We start from the raw sequence: 21,792 nt of genomic DNA on the forward strand, positions 1-21,792 counted from the left end.
AGACTACAATGCCTATGTTATAATTCTATCGTATGAGAATGTGGTTTATATTTATTTATACCTCAGTCTAAAATGTTGCTTTCTACTGGTATGTCTATTTTTTTGCGCATATACTTAATAAATCAAGGCATAGGTGGATAGAAAATTATTATTATTTTATGAAAAAACTCACAATCAAAATGTTCTTGAACGCGACGAATTTTATTGATCGGTTAATACATATTATGGCAACACACGTATGTTCAGTGTTACTAGTGTAATTACCCGTTTTATAGGGAACTTTTTGTAGAACAGCTGTCTTAAATGGCAAGTAGTGTAAGAATTATGGTTGAAAATTGTTAAGAATTCAAAACTGCATTTAGTAACAAATTCCAGCAGGACGGACGATGTTTGGTTTATTGACATAATAATTAAATAAAAAATGTCTTATGCTTTAATCAAAATGTCATATTGACTTATCGGGTAATTTTAACACTACTACAAAAGCACCATTTTTTTGTTTTTATTTTGATTCGATTGATATTCGAACGCGGAAGTGGTTTCGTGTATTGACGCTCGCATTGCGAAACATGTCCAATTGTTATTTTAGAAATATATAAACATGTCTAAATTATGGTGAATTACTCGCCGTCCCCGTAGTAAGAAAAGGAAACCTTAAATATGGCCTCGCGAGGAGACAAAGGGAATGGAAATGGCGAGGAGCAGATCGTAGAGGTAAATCGATGTGGCCTACATTTTTGACAGTTAACTAAGTCTACAAGAGTCTTGAATGAAATGATGGTTGCAGACTTTAGCGGAGGTGTTCCGCTGCTTCATCTGTATGGAGAAGCTGGTGGACGCACACCTCTGTCCTCATTGCTCGAAGCTGTGTTGCTACGCTTGCGTGCGGCGATGGCTGACGGAGCAGCGGTCGCAATGTCCCCACTGTCGAGCAGCGCTGCACCTTCATGAACTAGTCAACTGCCGCTGGGTCGAGGAGGTCACGCAGCAGATCGAGACGATGCAGCAGAGCAACTCCGCTAGTCAGAGGGAGAGCTTCAGGGATAGGTGATTATACTACACTATGCTATACATTTCTGAATGGAAATTGCTCTGGAGAAATGAAAGGAACAGCCACCAAAGTATCTTAAAAATATAATGTTGATATTGTTTAATACTGGATAAATGTCTAAGTTGCACTAACTGCCTGTGTTATGCTTTCAAATACTAACACCTTGATTTTAATTATAATATTTTTCTGATTAGAACTTGGTTGTTTAGAGGAAAAACAATAATTATATAAATATAATAAATAGATTCTAATAAGAATGCTATGTGTATCAACATCTTGCTATTTGCAATGATTTATATATTATATTACCAAGGAAAAATAGTGTATCAATATTTGATGATTATCTCAGTTTTCCTTGAACAAGGATATAATAAATAGACCTAAAGTGCTCTGAACAGGTGCCCGACACACCAGGAGAAGTTGACGGTGTACTGCTGGACATGTCGACGTTGCATCTGCCATCAGTGTGCACTGTGGGGCGGCACTCACTCGGGCCATACATTCAAACCGCTGGAGGAGGTGTATGAGCAGCATGTCACCCAGATCCGTGATGAAGTGTCCCAGTTAAGACGCAGACTAATGGAATTGATTAGTCTGGTGCAGGATGTGGTAAACTACTATTTCTATATTTATATTTCAGTAAAAATTATTAGAAACCATTGAATTGTGATCATTGAAGTAAAGAATTCTTATTGGCACAGCCCATGGTAAATATTTAAGCTTGTATCTACAGAATCCTATATGTAGTCAGTCAACAACAATAGAAAAATATTTATTATGAAATTCCTTAAACTACAATAAAATTTCCTTTTTTTGGAACAGTATTTATTCATATTATAATTTATAATACTTATTTTTAAAATCCATTGTAGACACTAACATAAATATATTAACAGAAAAGTTGTTATTCATAGGAACGCAATGTTGAATCGGTGCGTGCTGCCAAAGACGAGCGTGTCCGTGAGATTCGGAACGCAGTAGAGCTGATGATATCGCGCCTCGACTCCGCGCTTAAAGCCAAACTCCTGACCCTCATGGGCCAGAAGAACAGCCTGACTCAAGAGACGGAGCAACTTGAACATCTACTGCAAGAAATTGAACATCAACTGCATTCTAGCACTAGGTGGTTACTTAGAATTTATATTCGAAAAAGATCTTTAGTTTCAAACATACAAAAACTATTACAAAAAAGTGTAAATAATTTAGAAAAAGGTCATTAAAATTTTCGTTTATAAGGCCAATTTGCACATTAGGTCTGAGTTACCAGTAGTCACCTCACCCATGTGAACTGGCATGTTTTACTACCAGACGCAAAGTAATTTGTAATGTCCACTAAATGTTCTGAAACAATACTTTATAAACAGTCAGCTTTAGTAGGTACTGTTAAAGCTAAGCCTAAATACCAGTGCATTTTATTAATGTTATGTATCTTCTACCTCCATGCTATAAACTCTTTTGGGGCTGGCCAGATTGCGTTGTCGAGTACCCATGTTAGTATCGCTCATTATCATTTTAATTATAGAAATATTGCATGATTAATAGATACATGTTGTCAATAGTGTTTTGTTTACATAAGTATTACTTACATTTTATTTAAAACCCTGTAATATTTGCAGATCAGAACTAATAGCTAAGAGTGGTGAACTATCGAAGATGATTCACCAAGTTCGCAAAAAGCCAATGGCGAGCTTCGTGACTGCTCCCGTACCGGCCGATTTTCATAGGCAAGTAATTTTATAATTTATCTTCAGAAAAGTGGTTGATCTTGACCACTAGAAGTTATGTTAATAATAAGGGAGCTGAGAAATTGAATGATGATCTTAATTTTGATAAATTGTTGGTGTAGTGAAATCGTGCCGAGCTACGACAGCAGCACGTTCCCGCTGACGAACTTCACGCAGCTGCAGCACGCGGCGGCGCCCGTGTACTCGGCGCCGCTGCACGTCAACGGGCTGTGCTGGCGCCTCAAGGTGTACCCCGACGGCAACGGCGTCGTGCGCGGGAACTACCTGTCCGTCTTCCTCGAGCTCAGCGCCGGCCTGCCCGAGACCTCCAAGTGAGTACCGGCCCGCCGCCACACACCTGCCATGTTACGGTATACCCCAACATTGTGTTACCCTCCGAGCTCCTAATGTGATGGCAATTTTATTGATTTGTATTTAGATCTGTTTCACCACATGTTTTGCAGACACTTTTAACAGTTTTAAAAATATGGAGTAATTTTAAAGTTAAACTCAAGCACCTGAAATTCACGTTTTTATCCTTATACAATCAATAAATCACGCCTTAGTTTTCAGTAGTGGTGAGACAGCAAACTAAACACATTAAACGCACAACCCTTGATTGATTATGATTGTACCCTGTAAGTGATTGCTAAATAATTAGTGTTTCGTTATTGCAAGCATTGCTAAGTTAATATTAGGCAAGAGGTAAGTGCAGGCTGTGGGAAGCCCTCGCTCATTAGCTGTAGTGCGTTCCTGTGTAGCTTGGTCTTGGTGTTTTGTGCTAACATACTGAAATTATAGTGGACAAAACGTGCACATGAAATCATGTTCAATATACGCAAAGTCAATGTTTCAATGTATGTACTTTCATTCATCACCTAGAAGTTGTCTTGCAGACCATATATATTAGCTTTTATAAAATACTCAAATCATCATTATTTTTGCACTAATACGCGTCTTTTTGATAGGAATGAATTTTCTTATCAAAAAGTCGCATCGCGAGATCATTGACACTAAAGAAAAGGCAAAAACGCTCCTAACACACTATTATTTCAGTATGTAACGGAGTACGTCATGCGGTAGTAGCGCAGGGTTTATGCTTCAAACAAGTGAATTTATGGACACGCGACGGTGAATAGTAATTCGAGATGTCGCTTCATATCTCCGCACTGTTTGTAGCCGTTTATAAATGATTGCTAAATAATTTATCGACGGTTTTTCCGTAGCCGAAATTCCTTATGGCCATTTTGGCCTGTCGTACCAAAAATGACTAAATAAATTAGTAGGTAACTAGATAAATTTAAGTTTTTTGGATTACGTAAAATGTTTACAAGAATGTTGCTAAAAAGGCTTACACTAAATATAAACTCTGTGCTCTGCCCTGACCTATTCACTGTACTCCTTTTGCTTACGAGTGTTTGTTTCAGACCCTATCTTTTATTTTTGCAAATCTGCCGATTTCATCAGGTCATAAAGTAGATAACCTCGTTTAATTGAGCAACCGTCGAATATTATCTGTCGTTGACAAAAACAATTAATCAATTGAATCACTAAAATATTTTTTTATTATGATATATTAAAAACATTATTATTTTTTCTAGTCCAAAATGAGCCATGTTGAGCAAAAGCCTATCCCACCTTTTCCTAATAGTCTCTCAAAATAGCTACTATGAATTATAGTCTTTCAAAGCACAAACTGGCGTTATTGTAGCCATCACCAAAACTTAGGATATCACAGCATAGCAACGGGTCCTCTGCTTATCACATTCCATACCTTCGTTCTTCGCCATAGTTTGTTGCTATGTGTGCAATCACCAATTTTAAATAAGAAATTTTGGGCATTTTATTTACCATAAAACACTGTAAACATTGGAATTTGCAGACTGTTTCCAAGAATCATTAGATTATCTGTTATGCTTCTAAATCCTTCTATGTTGTCTGATGTTATAGCTAGTTTAGTTTTAAATCTTTAAAAATAATTATGTTAGTTAAAACAAATGTACAATAAGATTTCCATAAAATGTACAATTCCTTTACCGCCATTTTCACAAACGTTTAATAGCCATTGTCTCTCGAGCCATCTATACATTTCACTTATTTTTTTAAGAATTTCAGTTAAGCCTTATTTAGATTATACCACTAGCTGTTGATCGCGGCTTCGCGATGTCAGTCATTGTTGCAAATTCATACCCTCCTTTAAAAAGCCCGATAAAAGTAGCATATGTGTTAATCCAAGGTATCAGCTATATTCAAAATTTCATCGAAATCCTTCCAGTCATTTCAGCATGAAGGTAAACATACATTCATTTTTGGAATAATAATAATAATATATGGTGAATTGTTACTCGGTTTTTTTAGTATTAATTTATTAGTTACTAATGTTTTAACTCAATTCTGGTGATCACATTTTACTTGATAACAAAGCTGCTTAAACTTTTTTTCCCCTAAATTTTAAGCTCGCACGATATTTCTCGCATCGTCTAAATGAGGCTTAAGTATTTAGCTTTTGTGAAAACGGCGTTTATTATACTACAAGATGTTCTTGAGGCAACTTATAAAAAAATGAACAGATATTTTCTTGACATAGTTTTTCATCCTCTGATTTTCGTTACCATAAAATATAAAAACATTCCGCCTGAAAACTTAAAATCATTCATGTCCCGATTAATTGATTAACATTTTACTTTCTAACATAAATTTTTGTGTGAGATGTTGAAGGCAGTGTTGGTCTCAGATACGAGTACCGCGTGGAGATGCTGCACCAGGTCTCCCGCGACCCCTCCAAGAACATTGTCCGGGAGTTCGCCTCCGACTTCGAGGTGGGCGAGTGTTGGGGCTACAACAGGTTCTTTAGGCTCGACCTGCTCGCCAGCGAGGGATACCTCGACCCAGATACTGATACTCTTATACTAAGGTATGATATGTACTTTTTTGGTTTTTGATAAAGTTGTATTGTCGAGTGGACGTTGCCTGATATTTGATGATATGAATGTGACTTGAAAGCGGTAAAACTTAGTTCTTTAGAAAGGATAAAGACAATAAATAAGAAATAAGTATTTGGTTGCGCGTTTGGACTGGGCCAAATAGAAAGAAAGTTTTCGTTTGATCCTTAAATGTTTATCCTGAGCCATGGATTCATGCCTTCGTACATGTTACTTGAATCTTTGTGAAACTCCCGCGACATATATGGCAATGGATAGCGCGATTTTCGACTTTATGTACTATGTTTCATCGTACGTGTCTTTAATGAAAAAATATTTTCTTCAAAGATTCCAAGTGCGCCCGCCGACTTTCTACCAGCGATGTCGCGACCAGCAGTGGTACATCAACCAGTTGATCACTATGCAGAACCAGCACATCTTGCAAATTAATGATCTCAAGGAGGTAAAATTTTGAATAAGGACCCGACATGCAAATCAGTGTTAAAATCTTTCGCCTTCTTTCGACTCTCACATAATTTACCTTTAATTCAAAATAAACTAAACTAAAATCGCTCAATGCGTTCGGGAGCTGTGATGCCACAAACAGACAGATATACACGTTAAACTAATAAAACACCCCTTTTATAAGTACTTTTCAATAAAAAACCTTTTTTCTTTCAGCGTCTATCACTAGAGATGTCCCGCAACTCGATAGCGGCGACTCGCTCGGGACAGAACAGTTCCAGCACTTCGCAGTCCAATGCCGGCAGCAACGACACAGACAACCCGTCTCAGAACAACCCCGTCGATGGAAACAGTCTCAGTGATTCTATAGTGTTCGGTAACCAGTGGAAGTTCAGCGCACCGCATAACATCATGAGTGGACAGAGGCTTACGAGTCCGGGTATGTCTAACTGATGTTCTGTTTTTGTTAAATTTTGGGTATTTGATAGATAATGATTTTTTGATTTATCACCCGACTTAATAGACTGACATGATGAATGAATAATATTAAATTGTTAGATTACTCGATATTTTTTTAGCCGAAAAAATCTATTTATATTTCTCGATGAACGTGTCGTCTTTGCCTATATTTTACAATCAGCTAGATTCACCCACTATTAAGTTTTTTTTTCTTTTCGATTAATTCAATGATGTTCTGGTTGTACCTACATGGCTTCTATTCGGCACCTACCCTACGATAAAAGCAACAGTAGCTGATACCGCAGTTTGTTAGGCTGTGCTGGCTTGTACGCAGGTCTGCTGAACACGGGCATGTTCGTGGAGGAGTCGCGCAACAACGACGTGTCGAGCGCGGCGGCGGGCGCCTTCGGCTACGGGGACTACCCGCCGCTAGAGCGGCGTCTGCAGCCGCACCAGCCTCACGCCACACACGCGCTCGACGCCGGGTACAACCTGCCCTCCACCTCGCGGTAACACATGCCCCACACTCTACAACTCGATGTAATACGTCCTACCCTCCAGCACTCTCTTATCGTCGTGGTGATACACGCGAGTGGTTCTATCCGCATAGTATGATACCTCCCCACCCTCTGTGGGCCTGGACTTCGTGCCAGCTTAATATCCCGTGGAAATATAATATACTCCACCTCACGTATCCTCGTAAAACATCCACGCCCACTCGCTCCAGCTGGGCCCACCGGCTTATCCATAGTGAATACCGCAAATTAATTTTGTTCTTAATCTCAACATAAGATTTGTTTGGCCTAGGTCAGCGAACTCGCTACACGTGAGCGGCGCCGACAATATGGCGCTGGTGAGCCTGCACACGCTGCTGAGCGCCGCCAACGCGCCCAGCCGCGTGCCCAGCAAGCTGGCCAACAAGCGCCAGGCCGAGCCGCGCGCGGACAAACACCATGTACCTGCTAAGGATTCCGCACTCACTGGTAATTACATAACTAACCCTGCCTTGCCTTAGTCCCTTAAGGAACTGCGATTCAGGAATACCATGTAGATGTATACGTATTTAAAGTGAGAAAACTCTTTCTCACCATGGTCAAGATTAAGTTGCATTTGCCGTTTATGGCTATAGAAGTTCAAACATGAGCAACCTGTTAAGAATACAAACACACCATGCAAATAATGTAACATAAGTTTAGATTCTAAGATTGGTTAAAGTTATAGATAAGTGTGATAATCTAATACAATAAGGTTCTTAATACTGGTTTTAATTGGTGTGTAGCCGTATCAAGCACGCCAATGACCGAAGCCAACGCGACGGTGACTAGCGTCGTGTTGTGTTCCTCGATCTCGTCTCCCGAGCTGAACGCGGGCCCCAAGCTGGAGACTGCGGAGCCCGCGCCGCAGCACCCCTTCCACGCCGCGTCCGAGAGCAGCAGTGATACCGGGGTAAGGGAAACAGCGCCGTCTATTAGCAAGATTGTCATTTGATTGCCATAGTACATTCGTCTTGTCGATAGTGTATAGATAGTGATAGTGTAAGTCACGTATTTGTTCCAGGATTTGATGTTTAGTGAACTTGAAGTGTTTGCCGATGAGAATAGTCCAAACCATAATGATGAGAATTCTAACGAAGAGAATGATGTTGATGATGAAACTATGTCAGGTAATATTGACGTTTTATCCTTCGTGTGTTCTTGCATGTTACCTGTCAATTAACCCCCTTTTGATTTGTGTATCATAATTAGGGTTGATGTTAATGCTTGTTATTAATAGCTGACCTTTGCCATGCGCTTGCGCAGTGTAAAGTTGTAAGTGGCGTGGTATTGGTCTCTAGGGTGTCGCGTCCCCCGCGGCTGGCCCGCTATAGCCCCCTCCCGCATCCTAACACTGGTCCTGGGGCAGAGGGTACGTCGGGGTCGTCGGGCTGCTCGTGGTGCGGGCTGGGCGCGGCGCCCGCCAGCCCGTAGCCCGGCCGCCCGCAGCCCGCCGCGCCGGCCCCGCCCGCCGCGCGCCCGCGCCCCGCCCCGCGCCCCGCCCCGCGCCCCGCCCCGCGCCCCGCCCCGCCCGTCGCACTCCGCGCGCCCGCATCCTTGTCCTCTCCCAGAAATTCCTCAAGTACCCATGTCAAGACGATAGATTCCCAATGAAATGAATCACTACGTAAGGCCGCGGCGGAATTTAATTTTAAAAAATATTAATAAATTGCATACAGATATCAAGTTTTTGAATGTTAACTCCTTCGACCCGCACCACGGCAGCAGTAAGTAAATTCTGTATAATGCCCGAGTCCCATAATCCGGGATATCGCTGACGACCTTGGACCAGCACAAACCGACACACTGTAGTGCTGACGCGTCCGCCGCGGTCCGTCACTGTCCATCGCGAATCGATAAACATGCGCAGGTGCGGAGCGGTGCGAGGTCCTGTGTGCTAGCCTGTGGTCGTATTGGTATTCGGAAGCAATATCCCTGATTGTGGGTCGATTTCTTTTGGGTTGAACCCTATTTGATCGCATCGAGTCGCAATGCACGTATTCGTACGCGTAAGTTTGATACTGGTTAAAATTATAATCGTTTTCTATTTCAGTTTATTGGTACCCTCTGCCCCAGTTGGTCAACAGAAGTCAGGATATTCAAAATATTTGTTTAAAATGACAATCTGTAGGGAAACATCTTTTCGAACAGTCCTCCATATTCCTTTTACTCCCTCCTCAGTCCTCACCCTGCGCGGGGATGTGTGCACGATAATTACTTATCACATACATATTATATTGCATGTTAACTTTGTTCATATATTCATTTATTTAATACAATATGCTTGATATTTCATTCAAGCTAATAACGCAAAGCTCCTGGCTGCGATCAAGTGGAGTTCAACGATTGTAATCTACACTTGAACAGCAGACTGACGTATGTTGTGTGTTAGGGGAGAACGACATAGAGTCTGCGAGCGGGGGCGGGTCTGGCGCGGACATCCTGCGGCGGCTGGTGTGCGCGGTGGCGTCGCGCGGCGTCACGCCCGCCGGCACGGACGGGTCCACGCCCGCGCACGCGCCCGCCAGGCACGACTACGACCCCCAGCTGTCCACTGCCGCACACACGGACATGTTGCTGCTCAACCTCATGCGTATGAATGGACTTACGCCCAAGCATTCCACGTCTAGTCGTCACGGTGAGTTAAATTTTATGTTATATAAGGTTAATATTACATAAAAAACTAAGGATAACAATGAGAGGGTAAATTACGGTATTATCCATTATGTTTTTTATCATATATAGGTTTTACTTTGTAGTGTAATGTAAAATGTAAATGTATTAAATATTAATCAAAAGTTCAAAAATAATTCTACGACCACTAACAACTACTACAGATGATAGAAACAGCAGCTGTCTCAGATATTTTTATTTTGGCACTTGCGTCGATGGTTAAAAAGGCCTATACTCAAGTATACCTGTAATAAGATCTAAGCAAGAGGATGTGTATTGTTCGGCCAGGCGGTAAGCGTCAGTGGAGCAGCAGCGCGGCCCCGGAGCAGACGGCTCACCGCCGGCCCCCGGGCAGCGGGCGCGCGCCGCGCCGCGCCGCCACGTCGCCGGCCGCCGCGCGCCCGCGCCGCGCGCCGCCGCTGTCGCCCGGCCAGCTGCGCCGCCGCCCCGAGCGCCCGCCGGGCACGCGCGCCTACACGCAAGGTGACACACACTACGTTACTAACTACACTACCGACACCGACACTCTACCTGCACTTACTTTATTTATTTAAACTATGCTTGATGGACTGCTAATGATATCACTATCAGTTGCAACTATGCTCGCTGATAACACTGAATTACTACTACTAGATTTTCATTTAATTCAATAGTAGGACCATTTCAGGACTAAGCCAAATTAGAATCAAAATTAAAATCCAAATCGGTTTTGGGAGTCAGTTGAAAGTACTAGTTACCGACTGAGACATAAGAGCGTTGTGACGAGAGACAAGACAGCTTAAGGGTCGTTTTTTGCAGTGTCTGTATGTCTGACCCGAAATAGTTTCCATCTAATTATGATACCAGTCCCCACACTCCCCACAGTATTACTTACGTTACAACTATATTTTAAAATAAAAGACAAAAAATATGCAAATCCGTATCGTAACGCCGCTAATTAATTTTCATACTTTTGTCTGTTCCGCAGCCTGCATGGGCCTTGGTTTTGGCGTGACCCCGCCGGGCACTCCCGAACGCCGCGCCATCTCCCCAGTCCCGCACCTCTCGCTACACGACTACTGGCCCTCTGTGTCCTCCGTCAGCGACAACGACGACGTCGACGTGGTCCTCGATTACAACGTAAATAACGATGTTCAGCTTAATGTAATGTATCGCGTGATTTTTATTTGTTACACCGCTTCTTCACCTAGCTGTTTACTGCAAGACGTATGCTATCGAAATAAAAAATAAAAAAAACAAGAGTTCAACTGATAAAATCTGCAAACAAGGATGTATTTAATTTTGGTATTGTGGAAGGTTGTACTTTATTTATTTGATTTTAGTACCAGTAAAAGAATTTTGTTACTAGCTAGATTATTATTTTCATTTTGCTTTAAAAAAGTTTTTTTCATGATCAATGTTAGAAATCTTCTTAGCTAGTCTTAGTTTGGTATTAAATCAATATGATAAAATAAAATAATATTGCAGGACACACTGTTCGACATGCTGCTGAACAGTTTATCTATCGAGGGCGGCACCTCGACGGGCGAGGGCGCGCTGTCGGGTGAGGAGGCGCGGCCCGCGACCCCGCCCGTGCAGCCCTGGAGCCCCGCGCTGCCGCCGCCGCGCGCCCCGCCCGCCGCGCCCCCCGCGCGCGCCCCGCCCGCGCCCGCCGCGCCCGGCCCGCACGCGCCGCCGCCCGAGCGCGCGGATTGACCGCGCCGCGCCCGCCGACACACACTCCGCTACCGCCGCGAGTACCACCACTGAACACGTCATCTCCCACTCAGCAAATGACTGGCCCCTGCACAGTACGAGCGCGTGTCACACCGCGACCACCCCCAGCCACACTAACGCTGAAGCGTAAAAAGTATGCTGACAAATGTCCGTTGAACACGTGGCTTTTACTGCGCGCATCTCACTTTAGTACTGACAGTTCATTTGCTTTAATATTATATGACATTCCCATCCGATTCAGTCACGCCGTCGTGGTCGTCAGCGAATATCGCGGTTTGGCGCCGAGTATGATCGATAGGCGGGCTTCGTAGTCCCCTCCGGCCGCGTCCGCGCCCGCGGGCCGCGCCGTGTCCGTGCTCGTATCTTCGTTCTAGGAACGTGAGAGACTTCATTTTGGCACGATTATACTCCCTATGATATTTGAGTGTGCCGCTTCTGTGTTTTATTGAGCGAGTCGGGTCTCCTCGACACATAGGCAAAGTATAAACGTATTAAAGTACGGGCATTAGATAGCGAAACTCAAAATTTAAACGATCTCTTATATTTATTTTTTTAGTCATTATTAACTTTATCAGTACAATTATAAAGTAGGGTGATCTGAGTTATATTCGCCTGCCAAAAAAATTAGAGTGCTATTTTTTTGTTCTATGATATATTTTTATAGTGAAATTAGATATTCCTTTTACGGTCTCGAAAAGCTTATCCTCCTATCGCATTTACTTTTCAACAATGATTCCGTTTATTTGACAGCATCCATATGCATTTAGACTACCTGCCATCATGTTTCAAAGAAAAAAAAAACGAAAAAAAAAATAGAACAGTGTAGATCGTATTACATGTTAAATAGATGTTGAAAGTAGAAGTAAATACTCTTCTGAGGCTATCATATTCTATAGATCTGGAGCTATAAACCTTAATTGTAAATGTTGGAAGGTAGACATTAGTTCAAGAAAAATATTTATTAAAATTGAACACAAACCTTTCTTACCTCTTTCTTCACTTACAAGTAAGGTGTGATGTTAATTCTGCACAAATGTCAAACAAACGTAGAATAGAATTGAGCTAGAAGCAGTTCGAGTAGCTGCCAGACAATAGTTTGATAGCACACAGTTTCTCATAATAATATAACCGTTAGTTACAAGGCTCATTTCGTGTCGATAGTTCAAATTGATGTTTTAAGTGATGTTTATGGATCTCCGGCTCCACCCGGGCGTAGTTGTCAGTGTAAGTATTTAATCTATTAGTTATATAGATTGACATGACTGAAAAGTTCAAAGTGTGTGATTCTGTAAGGTTATGAGGGTCGAGTATTGAATAGCGTTAAGACACATTATGTGTATTCATTAGAACAGTTGTAATGTTGACAAAATTATAAAAAAAAAACATCTTGGAGTAGATTACACCGAATTAAAGTTAGTATTTAATTTAATTAAAATTACTAAACAAAAATACACAATTCGATCGTACAAGTTAACTTCTGATTATCTGAAATAGATGTTTTAATTATATTTTTGATTTCATGTAACAAAAAAGTGTTGATGTTATGATTAAATGAATGTAATACATAATATTAAACTGTCTAAAAAACTTGTTTTATTCAAAAAATAATCCTATAATTCTCATTCTATTTAATACATAGTTCCGTCGAAACGGGAAGCAACTCTAGTGATTTCCGCTTCATAGATTACCGTCACACCGGTTTATAAAAAAATGAGGGTAGGGGACAGCTAGCAATGATGAACACACGTGCCGTTCAGTCAGGCTGCGTTTCCACCAGAATAAAGATGAGCAAGGATGCGTAGCGAGGAATATATGCCCATGCGCTAGCTCAGCTGTTACTCGTGTGTTTACCTCTTGTGAATTTTCACCCACTGAAAACCTTCAGCTGCCTACTCGTGACGAAATAATCACAATGTTTAAAGTTCTAGTTCAAGAAGTGTGTGTACCTGTTTAGCAATGAAAAATGACAAGTGGCTTGAACACAGGACACAGGACTTGACACAGAAGTTGAATCGCGAACTGCTAGCTGCTCCTAACGGAAGAATTTTTGCTTTTTGCTTCTTTACTTAAATTGGTGCTTTTCTTTCGTTTTCCCTGTAAAAGAGGGTGGAGGGCCACCTGTTTCGTATTACTATAGGTATTTGGTTGACCTCGTCACTGTAAGTCCTAAATCTATTTAGCTCTTTCGGAATTAACGGTATTTAGGTTCTATATTTCTCAATGTCTTTGGAAGCCCTTTTGAGTTATTTCTTTCTGTAAACCGGATATCGTTATGCATTTGGTTAATTCATTGCTGGTTCGAGAGGCTTAATCGCATAATGTCTTCTGTTCGCACAACATCACATCAGTCTTCATTTTTTCCCTATGTTAAAGACAGTATGTTTTTTTTCTGTTAAAATGAAAGTTACTGTGTTTTCTTGCTTCTGCTATTATAAATACCACATTTTGTGAAAGCGATGGATATTTTTTGACCTAGCTATCGAGTGTTTTACTTCTTATTCGATAACTAGCCGAAGACTCGTCACACTAAACACAAACCGAAGGACTTTGGAAACACGAGATTGATTTATGATATCTAATAGTAATAATGGACGATAAGTTCCAACTTGTACCGCTTCATGCTTTTGCGCTCGTATCGGGTAATATACTATGAACCCTTCATGCGGGGCGTAAAGTTACTGTCTTACAGACCTGATAGGTGTCTAGTACTTTTTGCGATCCTTTAGTAACATTCTTTCTTCATATTAAAACTAAGAAGATAAAAATAATTGTCAGTCATCATCATGGGTTATGTAGGTATAGGGATGTAAAACAAAAACATATTTATATTGATTCAATATTTTATTTTCATTGCTCCAAAATATACACAATGACAAATATTGAAAATCTGGATTCATCCATATTTGCAAATGTCTTTAAAGGTGTTTATTTGAATTTCATAGCTGATTACACGAAGAACATGAATAGATTATTTGAATACAAATCTGTTGCAAGCGGACACTGGCGAGCCGACTCGGCCGAGACATGTCTTTTATTGTGAATCGAGCGGCTCACTACTGCCACCTACCGTCTACATACAATATGATCCAGTAAAATTAGTAAATTCACTGTTCCTACATTAATTAATGATATATTTACAAATAAAACTTTAAAAGGAACGCTTTGCAAACATTCAACAAACTTGAGATCGTCTTAACGTAAAAGATGGTATATAAATTTTTAAAAGTTCAAGAACGAAAGTCTAAAACATTATTTTGTCGACGAAAATATTTACAAGAATAATTACATTTTTACTCAAAATGAAATAGTGCCGAATCACGTTTTACATCTCTCACAAATAAATAACAATTGAATTTAGCCTAAAATACTTCTTTGATAAACAAAACAATAAAAAATAATTGCATTCAACAAAGCTACGATAACAAATTTAATATAAATTAATCATAAAAGAAATGTACAATTTTACAAAGCTAAGAGGGATCACGTTTATTATTATCACTGTAATGTAGTGCTGACGTCTGTTAGTCGCCCGAGCTGGCACACACCTACATAATAACTATTGTTACCATTATAGTGAATATCTTTAACATTATTACATAAGACGTATTGCATTCATTATTTACAATTAAACACCCATTCATAATTTGTAAATGAAACCATAGTGTTTACGATCTACAAACATCTGACAATATAATCTAATTAATCATCGTCGTACTCATAGTTTTGTTGTCAAGAGGAGACACAACAAGGTAACTTCAATTCGTACAAGTTATCTATATTATAATTGAGAATTGTGCATAAAATTCGAATCAGCTAAAACTATTGCGAAGGCAAGTAGGTGATGTATGCATTTCATTTTCATAAATCCATTTCTAAAATCACTATTACGAAACTTCAGGAGAACCTATATTAACTCTTATGTTACGGCTTATATCTAAGTGGTGTTACAGTAGTGTGGTCAGAATATCGTGTACCCGCGCGGGTATCTAACACTTATCATACGAGTTATACATAAAGCCCGCACTCTGCAGGCACCATATCTAATAAAGTTTCATTGTCTGCTCTAACTACGTACTAGTAGCACTAATTTTATGTATTATGCATTTGTTTTGCACTCTTTAACGTCATAGTTCCACAGCGACTCCGGCAATAGTAGTTGTTTACCTACAAAGGGAGTCACACTACAAACAAATAATGTAGACGTGTGGAAGGGCTCTCGCCAGGTACTTCTTGAGTACTTACTAAATATTTTGTTACTGGAAAGTGCGACATCATGTCCTTGATATGGTCACTTCGTTGAAAGTACGACGTTGTCGTGTCCTTGCATTCCGTTCACCGATTCGTTCCTTCACTCTGATACGCTCCGCGCATGCATTATTCTGTTACTACGTCAGTTTCATATCATTCTTTGGCATTATTTAGTGAGCTAAGTTGTTTAGACTTCCACTAGTAGATTGAATTCATGTTTTACAGATTGTTTCCATCTAGTCCACGCTTATAAAAGGTATTGCACTACTGAATTCATAATTTTTATTTGAATCACTTTTGTTTTGTATTTTATTTATAGATATAATATAATAACTATAACCTACGCCTCAGTTTGAGATAATCAAATTGAAAAATATTGTAATACGCATGGAATTTAAAATTCTATACATGCTATAATGAAGTAAACGACTCTGAGTATTATAATCATTCGTAATATTATACAATATAGATAGATATTTGTGACCTAATCTATTCAGTCAATTGAATCGAATCAAATAATAGCCTCTCTCGAAATGAAGTTTCGAACTGTTAGTATCGACGTGGTAATGGATAAATGTAAATCAGACTTCTGTTAGAAAATTTTAGAATAGTAAAATACTATATTGTTTTGCTATAATTCAAACTAATTCATAAGAAGGTTCGTTCTCCGTCGGCACAAAAGAAAACTATCAAAACAGCACCACTCGAACAAATAGGCACCGGGAAGGGGTCGTAACTAAAGAGACGTGTACTTTTCATAGTCGTTCATAGGGTTCGGTCGAGATGAGTCCGGAGCCGACACATCACTAGCAGCGAGCGTAGCACTGATCCGCGTCTAGACGGAGTAGGTGTGACGTCACACGTGCGACTCGAGCGGCGGACGCGGCGGCGGGACCAGCGGCGCCGGCCACACGCGCGCCAGCTCCGACAGGTCCGAGGACAGGTCCGGCGAGGAGGTCCGCGTGTGGCGCGCCGACCAGCCGTCCTTGTCGAAGTCCTTGGTGCCGCCCACCGTGTGGCGCCGCTTGATGCCGCGCTCGGGCATGCCGTTCTTGCGCTTGAGCTTGGTGGAGCGCCAGGCGGCCGCGTCCCGGCGCCGCACGCCCGCCCAGTCCCGCTCCCGCTCGGGGCGGCGCTCGGCCTTGCCCAGCGAGTCGGAGCGCTGCGGCCGCTCGCTGCGGCAGTTGAGGCTCTCGGAGCGCAGCACGCGGGCGGCGCGCTCGGGCTCGCGCGGGAGGGACTCGGAGCGCTTCAGCTTGGCGCCGTCGTCGTCCGCGCTGGCGGCGGGCGGCGCGGGCTCGAGCGCGGCGCTGTTGCGCTTGTGGTCCCGCGCCGCGGCCGCCGGCCCGCCGCAGTTCTCCTTCTCGGAGTCGTCGGTGTCCTCGCGCGGGGCGCGGCGCGGCCAGGCGCGCTCGTCGTCCGCGCTGGAGGACGACGAGTGTCGGTGGTCCCGCGCGAGCCACGCGGCCTTCAGTTCGTGCGCGCGCGCGGCGGGGGACACCCGCTCCCCGCGCTCGTCACGCTCGTCCCGCTCGTCACGCTCGCTGCCCGCGCCGTCAGAAGGCGAGCTGGCGCTGGACTTGCCCTCCTCGGTCTCGTCCTGACACTCGTCCGCGTACGGGATGCTGCCGTCGTCGAGCGGCGACGAGTTGTTCAGCGTGCGCAACTTCTGGTCGAACGTGCTGGTCAGAGACGACACCAAGTCCCCGGTTCCTGTGACAAGTGAGGTTAGATTAGATCATGCCGAGTCCGGGGCGCGTGTTAGGCACAGACGTAAGCGTGTTAGAGAGTTGCTGCATCGTTACGTGACCATTAAACTGATGATGAATGAGTGATTTCGGTATGTACAGTAGGCGATGCGGTGATTGTCACGCCGGCCTACGACTATACTAATGCACGAGCATAAAAAAGCCGTGCTGTCAACAGCCGCCGACTCAAAGCGTTAGTTAGATCACTACAGTTGTTCTCATCTATTCGTCGTACAGTGACCACGTGGCACTTGTGCGGAGACTGATTGAGGTTATGACATTCCCGCGCAAGTGTAACGTCAGTCACGTTAAGGAACAAATGCCAACAAGTAGTGTCCATGTTAACGTAGCCGGCGCGAACACGCACACATTTGCAACACGCACGCTCACATTCCTCTACCTTGTAATGTGGACAAAAGAAAGGGATTGCTGTGTCTACTCTCTGACGTCAGTACTGGACACCTAGTGGGGCAAATAGCGGACACCTTTATTGTACACGAATTATAAACAAATAATGACAAAATATAGCGAATAAGAAGTTCCCTTACGTGAGGCTAATTGTAGAAATTAAGATTGACAGGGTTTTACAATTATATCAAGAAGACATCTAAGGTTTGAACTTACCATCTATTGAGAAGTTGGTGAGCGCGTGTGTATGCCGCGAAAGCTCTTGGCGACCGCGGCCCAGCGCTGGCAACGTCTCTAACTCGTTTCTATAACAAAACAGATTTTTAGTATAATTTTAAAATATTGTTTTACATAAGATTTCAGTTAGATAGAGTAGAAAGCTACTGACTTGTTGGTCGGGCCGTCGCAGTGGTGCAGGCCGTCGTAGTCGGCGAGCGCGGTGGTGAGGTGGTGCGGGGGCTCGCACAGCGGCGAGGGCGGCGGGGACCCGCCGGCCGGGGACCCGCCCGCCGGGGACCCGCCCGCTGGGGACCCGCACGGGGACCGCTTGTCCTCCTTCTTGTCGGGCTTGCTGCGCGGCTTGCGCTGGATCTTGCGGTTCGCCGCCGATATTATTGATGAAACGATGTCTCGTGTTGAAACGTCCTTGCCTGAGAATCGAACAGTTATCGTTAAAACTTCTCTTATATGACGATGAAAATTTTGCTAATTTTAGATGCAAAAATTGATATGGGTCCCCTTCTTGTAAGCTGGCGAAAAAATCCTCTTTCATATTAAGCTTGAAACTCTTAAAATATTAATGTGTAACATACCTTCAATCTTTTTAACGTTGTGTATTAGTAAGTCTCTGGAAGGCGCTGGCGCAGGGGACAGCTCCTCTGCTGAAGGTGGCGGGTCCACTGGGGGGTCACCCTCTTCTTCTTCGAAATACCAGTCATACTGCCAACATAAATTAATTGCCTTTATAATGTGCTATTAAACCTTTTCATGTTGGATTTAGAAAAAAACTACGAGAGGAATTATGTAAATTCGGAAAGAATTACGAAGAAAGTACTCACGTGAGTAAGGAAAGATTCAATGATGCGACACTGGCTGGACATGTCATTGACCATGGCCAGCATGTCGTCACTGGCAGCGCGGACCAACGTTGGTCCAAACACAATGGCCAAGTTTCTCGCCTCCATTTTATTGTAGGCGGAGTGTGCGACCACTCGTCGCAAATGTTGGATCAGGTACTTGAGTGTTTCGTAATGCGCGTCTGGCAGTGCGCGGACTAGACGCCGCAGCTCCCGTGCTCTTTCTGGTGACCGATCGGCAGCTGAAATGTGAAGAATTATAAATTAGTTTAATGTTTTTGGAAATCTTTCATGCGATAGTTAGAGCCTAAATCGAAGACTCCCATTGAAACTTGTGGGGTTACGCGACAAACGAAGTTAGTGATGGATCATTATCCTTTAATAAGATACAGTGTTTAGTTTTTCGAGTCTGATATCAAATAATTGACGAGTACTAACCTATGAACGCAGGATACAGGTCAGCTGTGAGCAGGGGGTCGGGCAGGCGGCGGAGGTATGCCTTGAGCAGGCTGGAGGCGACGTGCACGTCAGCCCAGCGCGCGTCGTTGGTGGGCGGGGGCTCGCCGCGGTCCAGCGCCGCCGCCAGCGCCGCCACGCCCGCCGCGTTGCCCGGCACGCGGTACACGCCCACTGTGCGGAGACCGTAAGCCTGGAATACGGGAATGGATCTTTAGTTTGGTGGAAAAAAATTAAGTAACAAAAATTACTTAAAATTCTAAATGGATTTCGTTGCATCTGTGAAAGACAGAAGCCGCGCTGTGCTTTCAATTGCGAGCCTCCACTTCTTAGCTTTATTTGGGGGATTGGTGGAAGGCTACCAGCTTGATCAGTTTAAATTAAACTTCGACTGAAATAGGCAAAATTATGTCCTTTGTCGCTTAAAATCTAATTGCCGAAATAAAATGTTTCTTACCTCCACAGCATGTGCGGGCAGTGTGACAGCTTTGGGCACGAGCGGGTGTTCGGGGTCGTGCGGACAGCGCTCGAGCGCGGCGCCGAGCCAGCCGGGCGCGGGCGCGGCGGCCGGCGCGGCCCCGCCGTGCATGCGTCGCAACTGCTTCGCCATGCGACCCTTCCACGTCTTGTTCTTAGGGGATGATGGCAGAGTGGGGGTTGGGGGGCCTGCGGAATAATTAGTTATGTTAGTGTCCGCTGCCATATATTTCTATAGGGCTTAAGTGATGTCTATCTCATGCACCCAGTATTTTGCTACACCAATTGCAATATCATTTGCCATTTTTAAGATCCCCCAAAAATTAGGAGCACGGACAGTTTGAGATTGCCACGAGTTTAAGACTCGAGATCTAAATTTTATTCTAAAAAGTTTGTTCCATAAAAATTGTGTTAGAAAATCCAGCTACTTTCCTTTTCGCTTCCTTCTTTCCAACCATCTATCAATTTATAGTCATATAAAATTATAGTCACAGTGTATCACAACTTACCGGTAGGCGAGCGGTTCCTGCCGATCTTCTTACTGCGCTGTGGCGGCAGCGGCGAGGGGCAGTCGGGCGCGGCGGGCAGCGCGGGCGCCGCCTGCGTCTGCGCCGGCTCCACCGGCGGCGGCTCGGCGGAGTGGCGCCGGAGAGCTGCCAGCCATCTTTGTGCGTCTGCTGCGCCTTCGGCCTGGGGATGATATTGTTTTAATATCATTTGGAAAACAACGGTCCGATTTGTCTGTAAAGCTTTGAAGTAAATATGAATAAAGTTGGTTTTGAAAATGATTCTCAAGTGTTATTTCTAACCATGCTTCTACAACCTGCAGGACTAGACAGATGATGATGATGTAAAAATGGGATAAAAGTGGGGGCAAGACGGCACAACGCCATGTCCCCAGTCATGGATCATCCCTCGATCAGGAAAGGTTTTTTCCTAAATCCAACAAACTTGTCACAAGTTTCAGATGATAGGTTACGTTTGTCATTGTATATGACAGTCATATACACTTATTTATTAGCATTAATAACATTAGCTATCTACCTGTAGTAATAGTTCAGCGCCTGCTGCCGTGGTCACCCTGACCACGTGTTTCCTCTTCGTGTAGTCATCAGCTAGGGCAGCTAGTGAGTAGCGCACGTCGAGCGCGTCCCGAGAACCCGGCTGCGCTTCCGTGCCGCCGCCGGTCACCGCGCCGGGGCTCTGTAACAACGAAATAAACAAATGTGTTAAATTTGGGAATGGGAAAGAAATGTAAAAATGGGATGGTCACGTCGCGCGAAAGCTACTGATGGGCAAAAATCTGTCACCCACTCTACGCCAGAGAAAAGACACTCGCCGGCGATCTAGACAAAGACGCGGGGCGCATTTGGCCAGAAATCAAAAGATAGAGAGGTCTGGAGGAGAAACTGGAAGGCTGTAAATAAAAAGCTTAAAGCAAGATCTCTACTCCTTGATATCTGTATGCAGGCTGTTCAAGTAATAAGTGTGACTGTTAAAAACCTTATGAAGGTCGTCATTGTGCCTTAGAAAACTCGTAAAACCATTGGATACGAGTCTAAATAAGAGGCTTTGTTCATGACCGAGATATGTTCAGAAGGGCAATATCTACTTATTACCATGAAGACAAAGTAAAAACAATCTTATGGTCATTACGAAAGAAACAATAGAAGTGTCATTTATATAAATATAGTTTACATTTTCGTTTTAAAAATTCTAGAAAACGTACTTTAATGACGTTGGACAATGAGGAGTAGGTAACAATAGATTATTTTGTGTATGTCTTGGCTTCGGTCCATACAAACACGTCTCCATACTAACACCGCGTGATACAATT

General features: G+C 43.1%; 3 protein-coding genes across 5 annotated transcripts in view; 2 read left to right on the top strand and 1 right to left on the bottom strand.

Annotated features, from left to right (window-relative positions):
• Positions 1-233: 233 nt before the first annotated feature.
• On the top strand, positions 234-10,203 carry LOC113504665 (E3 ubiquitin-protein ligase TRIM37-like; the record flags this gene model as incomplete). The annotated part of the gene is made up of 15 exons (XM_026887084.1): positions 234-714; positions 788-1,047; positions 1,450-1,660; positions 1,966-2,174; positions 2,668-2,775; positions 2,898-3,107; positions 5,510-5,689; positions 6,045-6,159; positions 6,378-6,600; positions 6,934-7,129; positions 7,428-7,603; positions 7,900-8,066; positions 8,178-8,283; positions 9,546-9,791; positions 10,115-10,203. Coding segments are annotated over exons 1-15 (2,550 nt in total), but the record flags the coding sequence as incomplete, so codon positions are not given.
• A 49-nt stretch (positions 10,204-10,252) lies between these two features.
• On the top strand, positions 10,253-11,853 carry LOC113504666. Its single transcript, XM_026887085.1, has 4 exons — positions 10,253-10,309; positions 10,794-10,969; positions 11,294-11,430; positions 11,784-11,853. The coding sequence occupies exons 2-4, from the start codon at positions 10,799-10,801 to the stop codon at positions 11,851-11,853; spliced, it is 378 nt and encodes a 125-aa protein (XP_026742886.1). The 5' UTR covers positions 10,253-10,309; positions 10,794-10,798.
• Positions 11,854-14,364: 2,511 nt separating this feature from the next.
• The window catches only part of LOC113504638 (rho GTPase-activating protein 23-like), a 29,833-nt gene continuing 22,405 nt past the window's right edge, over positions 14,365-21,792 (bottom strand). For all 3 annotated transcript variants that reach the window (XM_026887048.1, XM_026887049.1, XM_026887050.1), the window contains exons 2-10: positions 21,000-21,158; positions 20,465-20,645; positions 19,936-20,144; positions 19,461-19,671; positions 19,005-19,264; positions 18,759-18,885; positions 18,335-18,596; positions 18,163-18,251; positions 14,365-17,503 (exon numbers count right to left, since the gene is read on the bottom strand). In XM_026887048.1, coding sequence (XP_026742849.1) covers positions 16,647-17,503; positions 18,163-18,251; positions 18,335-18,596; positions 18,759-18,885; positions 19,005-19,264; positions 19,461-19,671; positions 19,936-20,144; positions 20,465-20,645; positions 21,000-21,158 — 2,355 coding nt within the window. In that variant the 3' untranslated portion in view covers positions 14,365-16,646. The remainder of the gene's footprint in view (positions 17,504-18,162; positions 18,252-18,334; positions 18,597-18,758; positions 18,886-19,004; positions 19,265-19,460; positions 19,672-19,935; positions 20,145-20,464; positions 20,646-20,999; positions 21,159-21,792) is intronic.

Source organism: Trichoplusia ni, chromosome 22, assembly GCF_003590095.1.
Source record: "Trichoplusia ni isolate ovarian cell line Hi5 chromosome 22, tn1, whole genome shotgun sequence".
In the NCBI taxonomy this organism is placed as follows: Eukaryota; Metazoa; Arthropoda; class Insecta; order Lepidoptera; family Noctuidae; genus Trichoplusia; species Trichoplusia ni.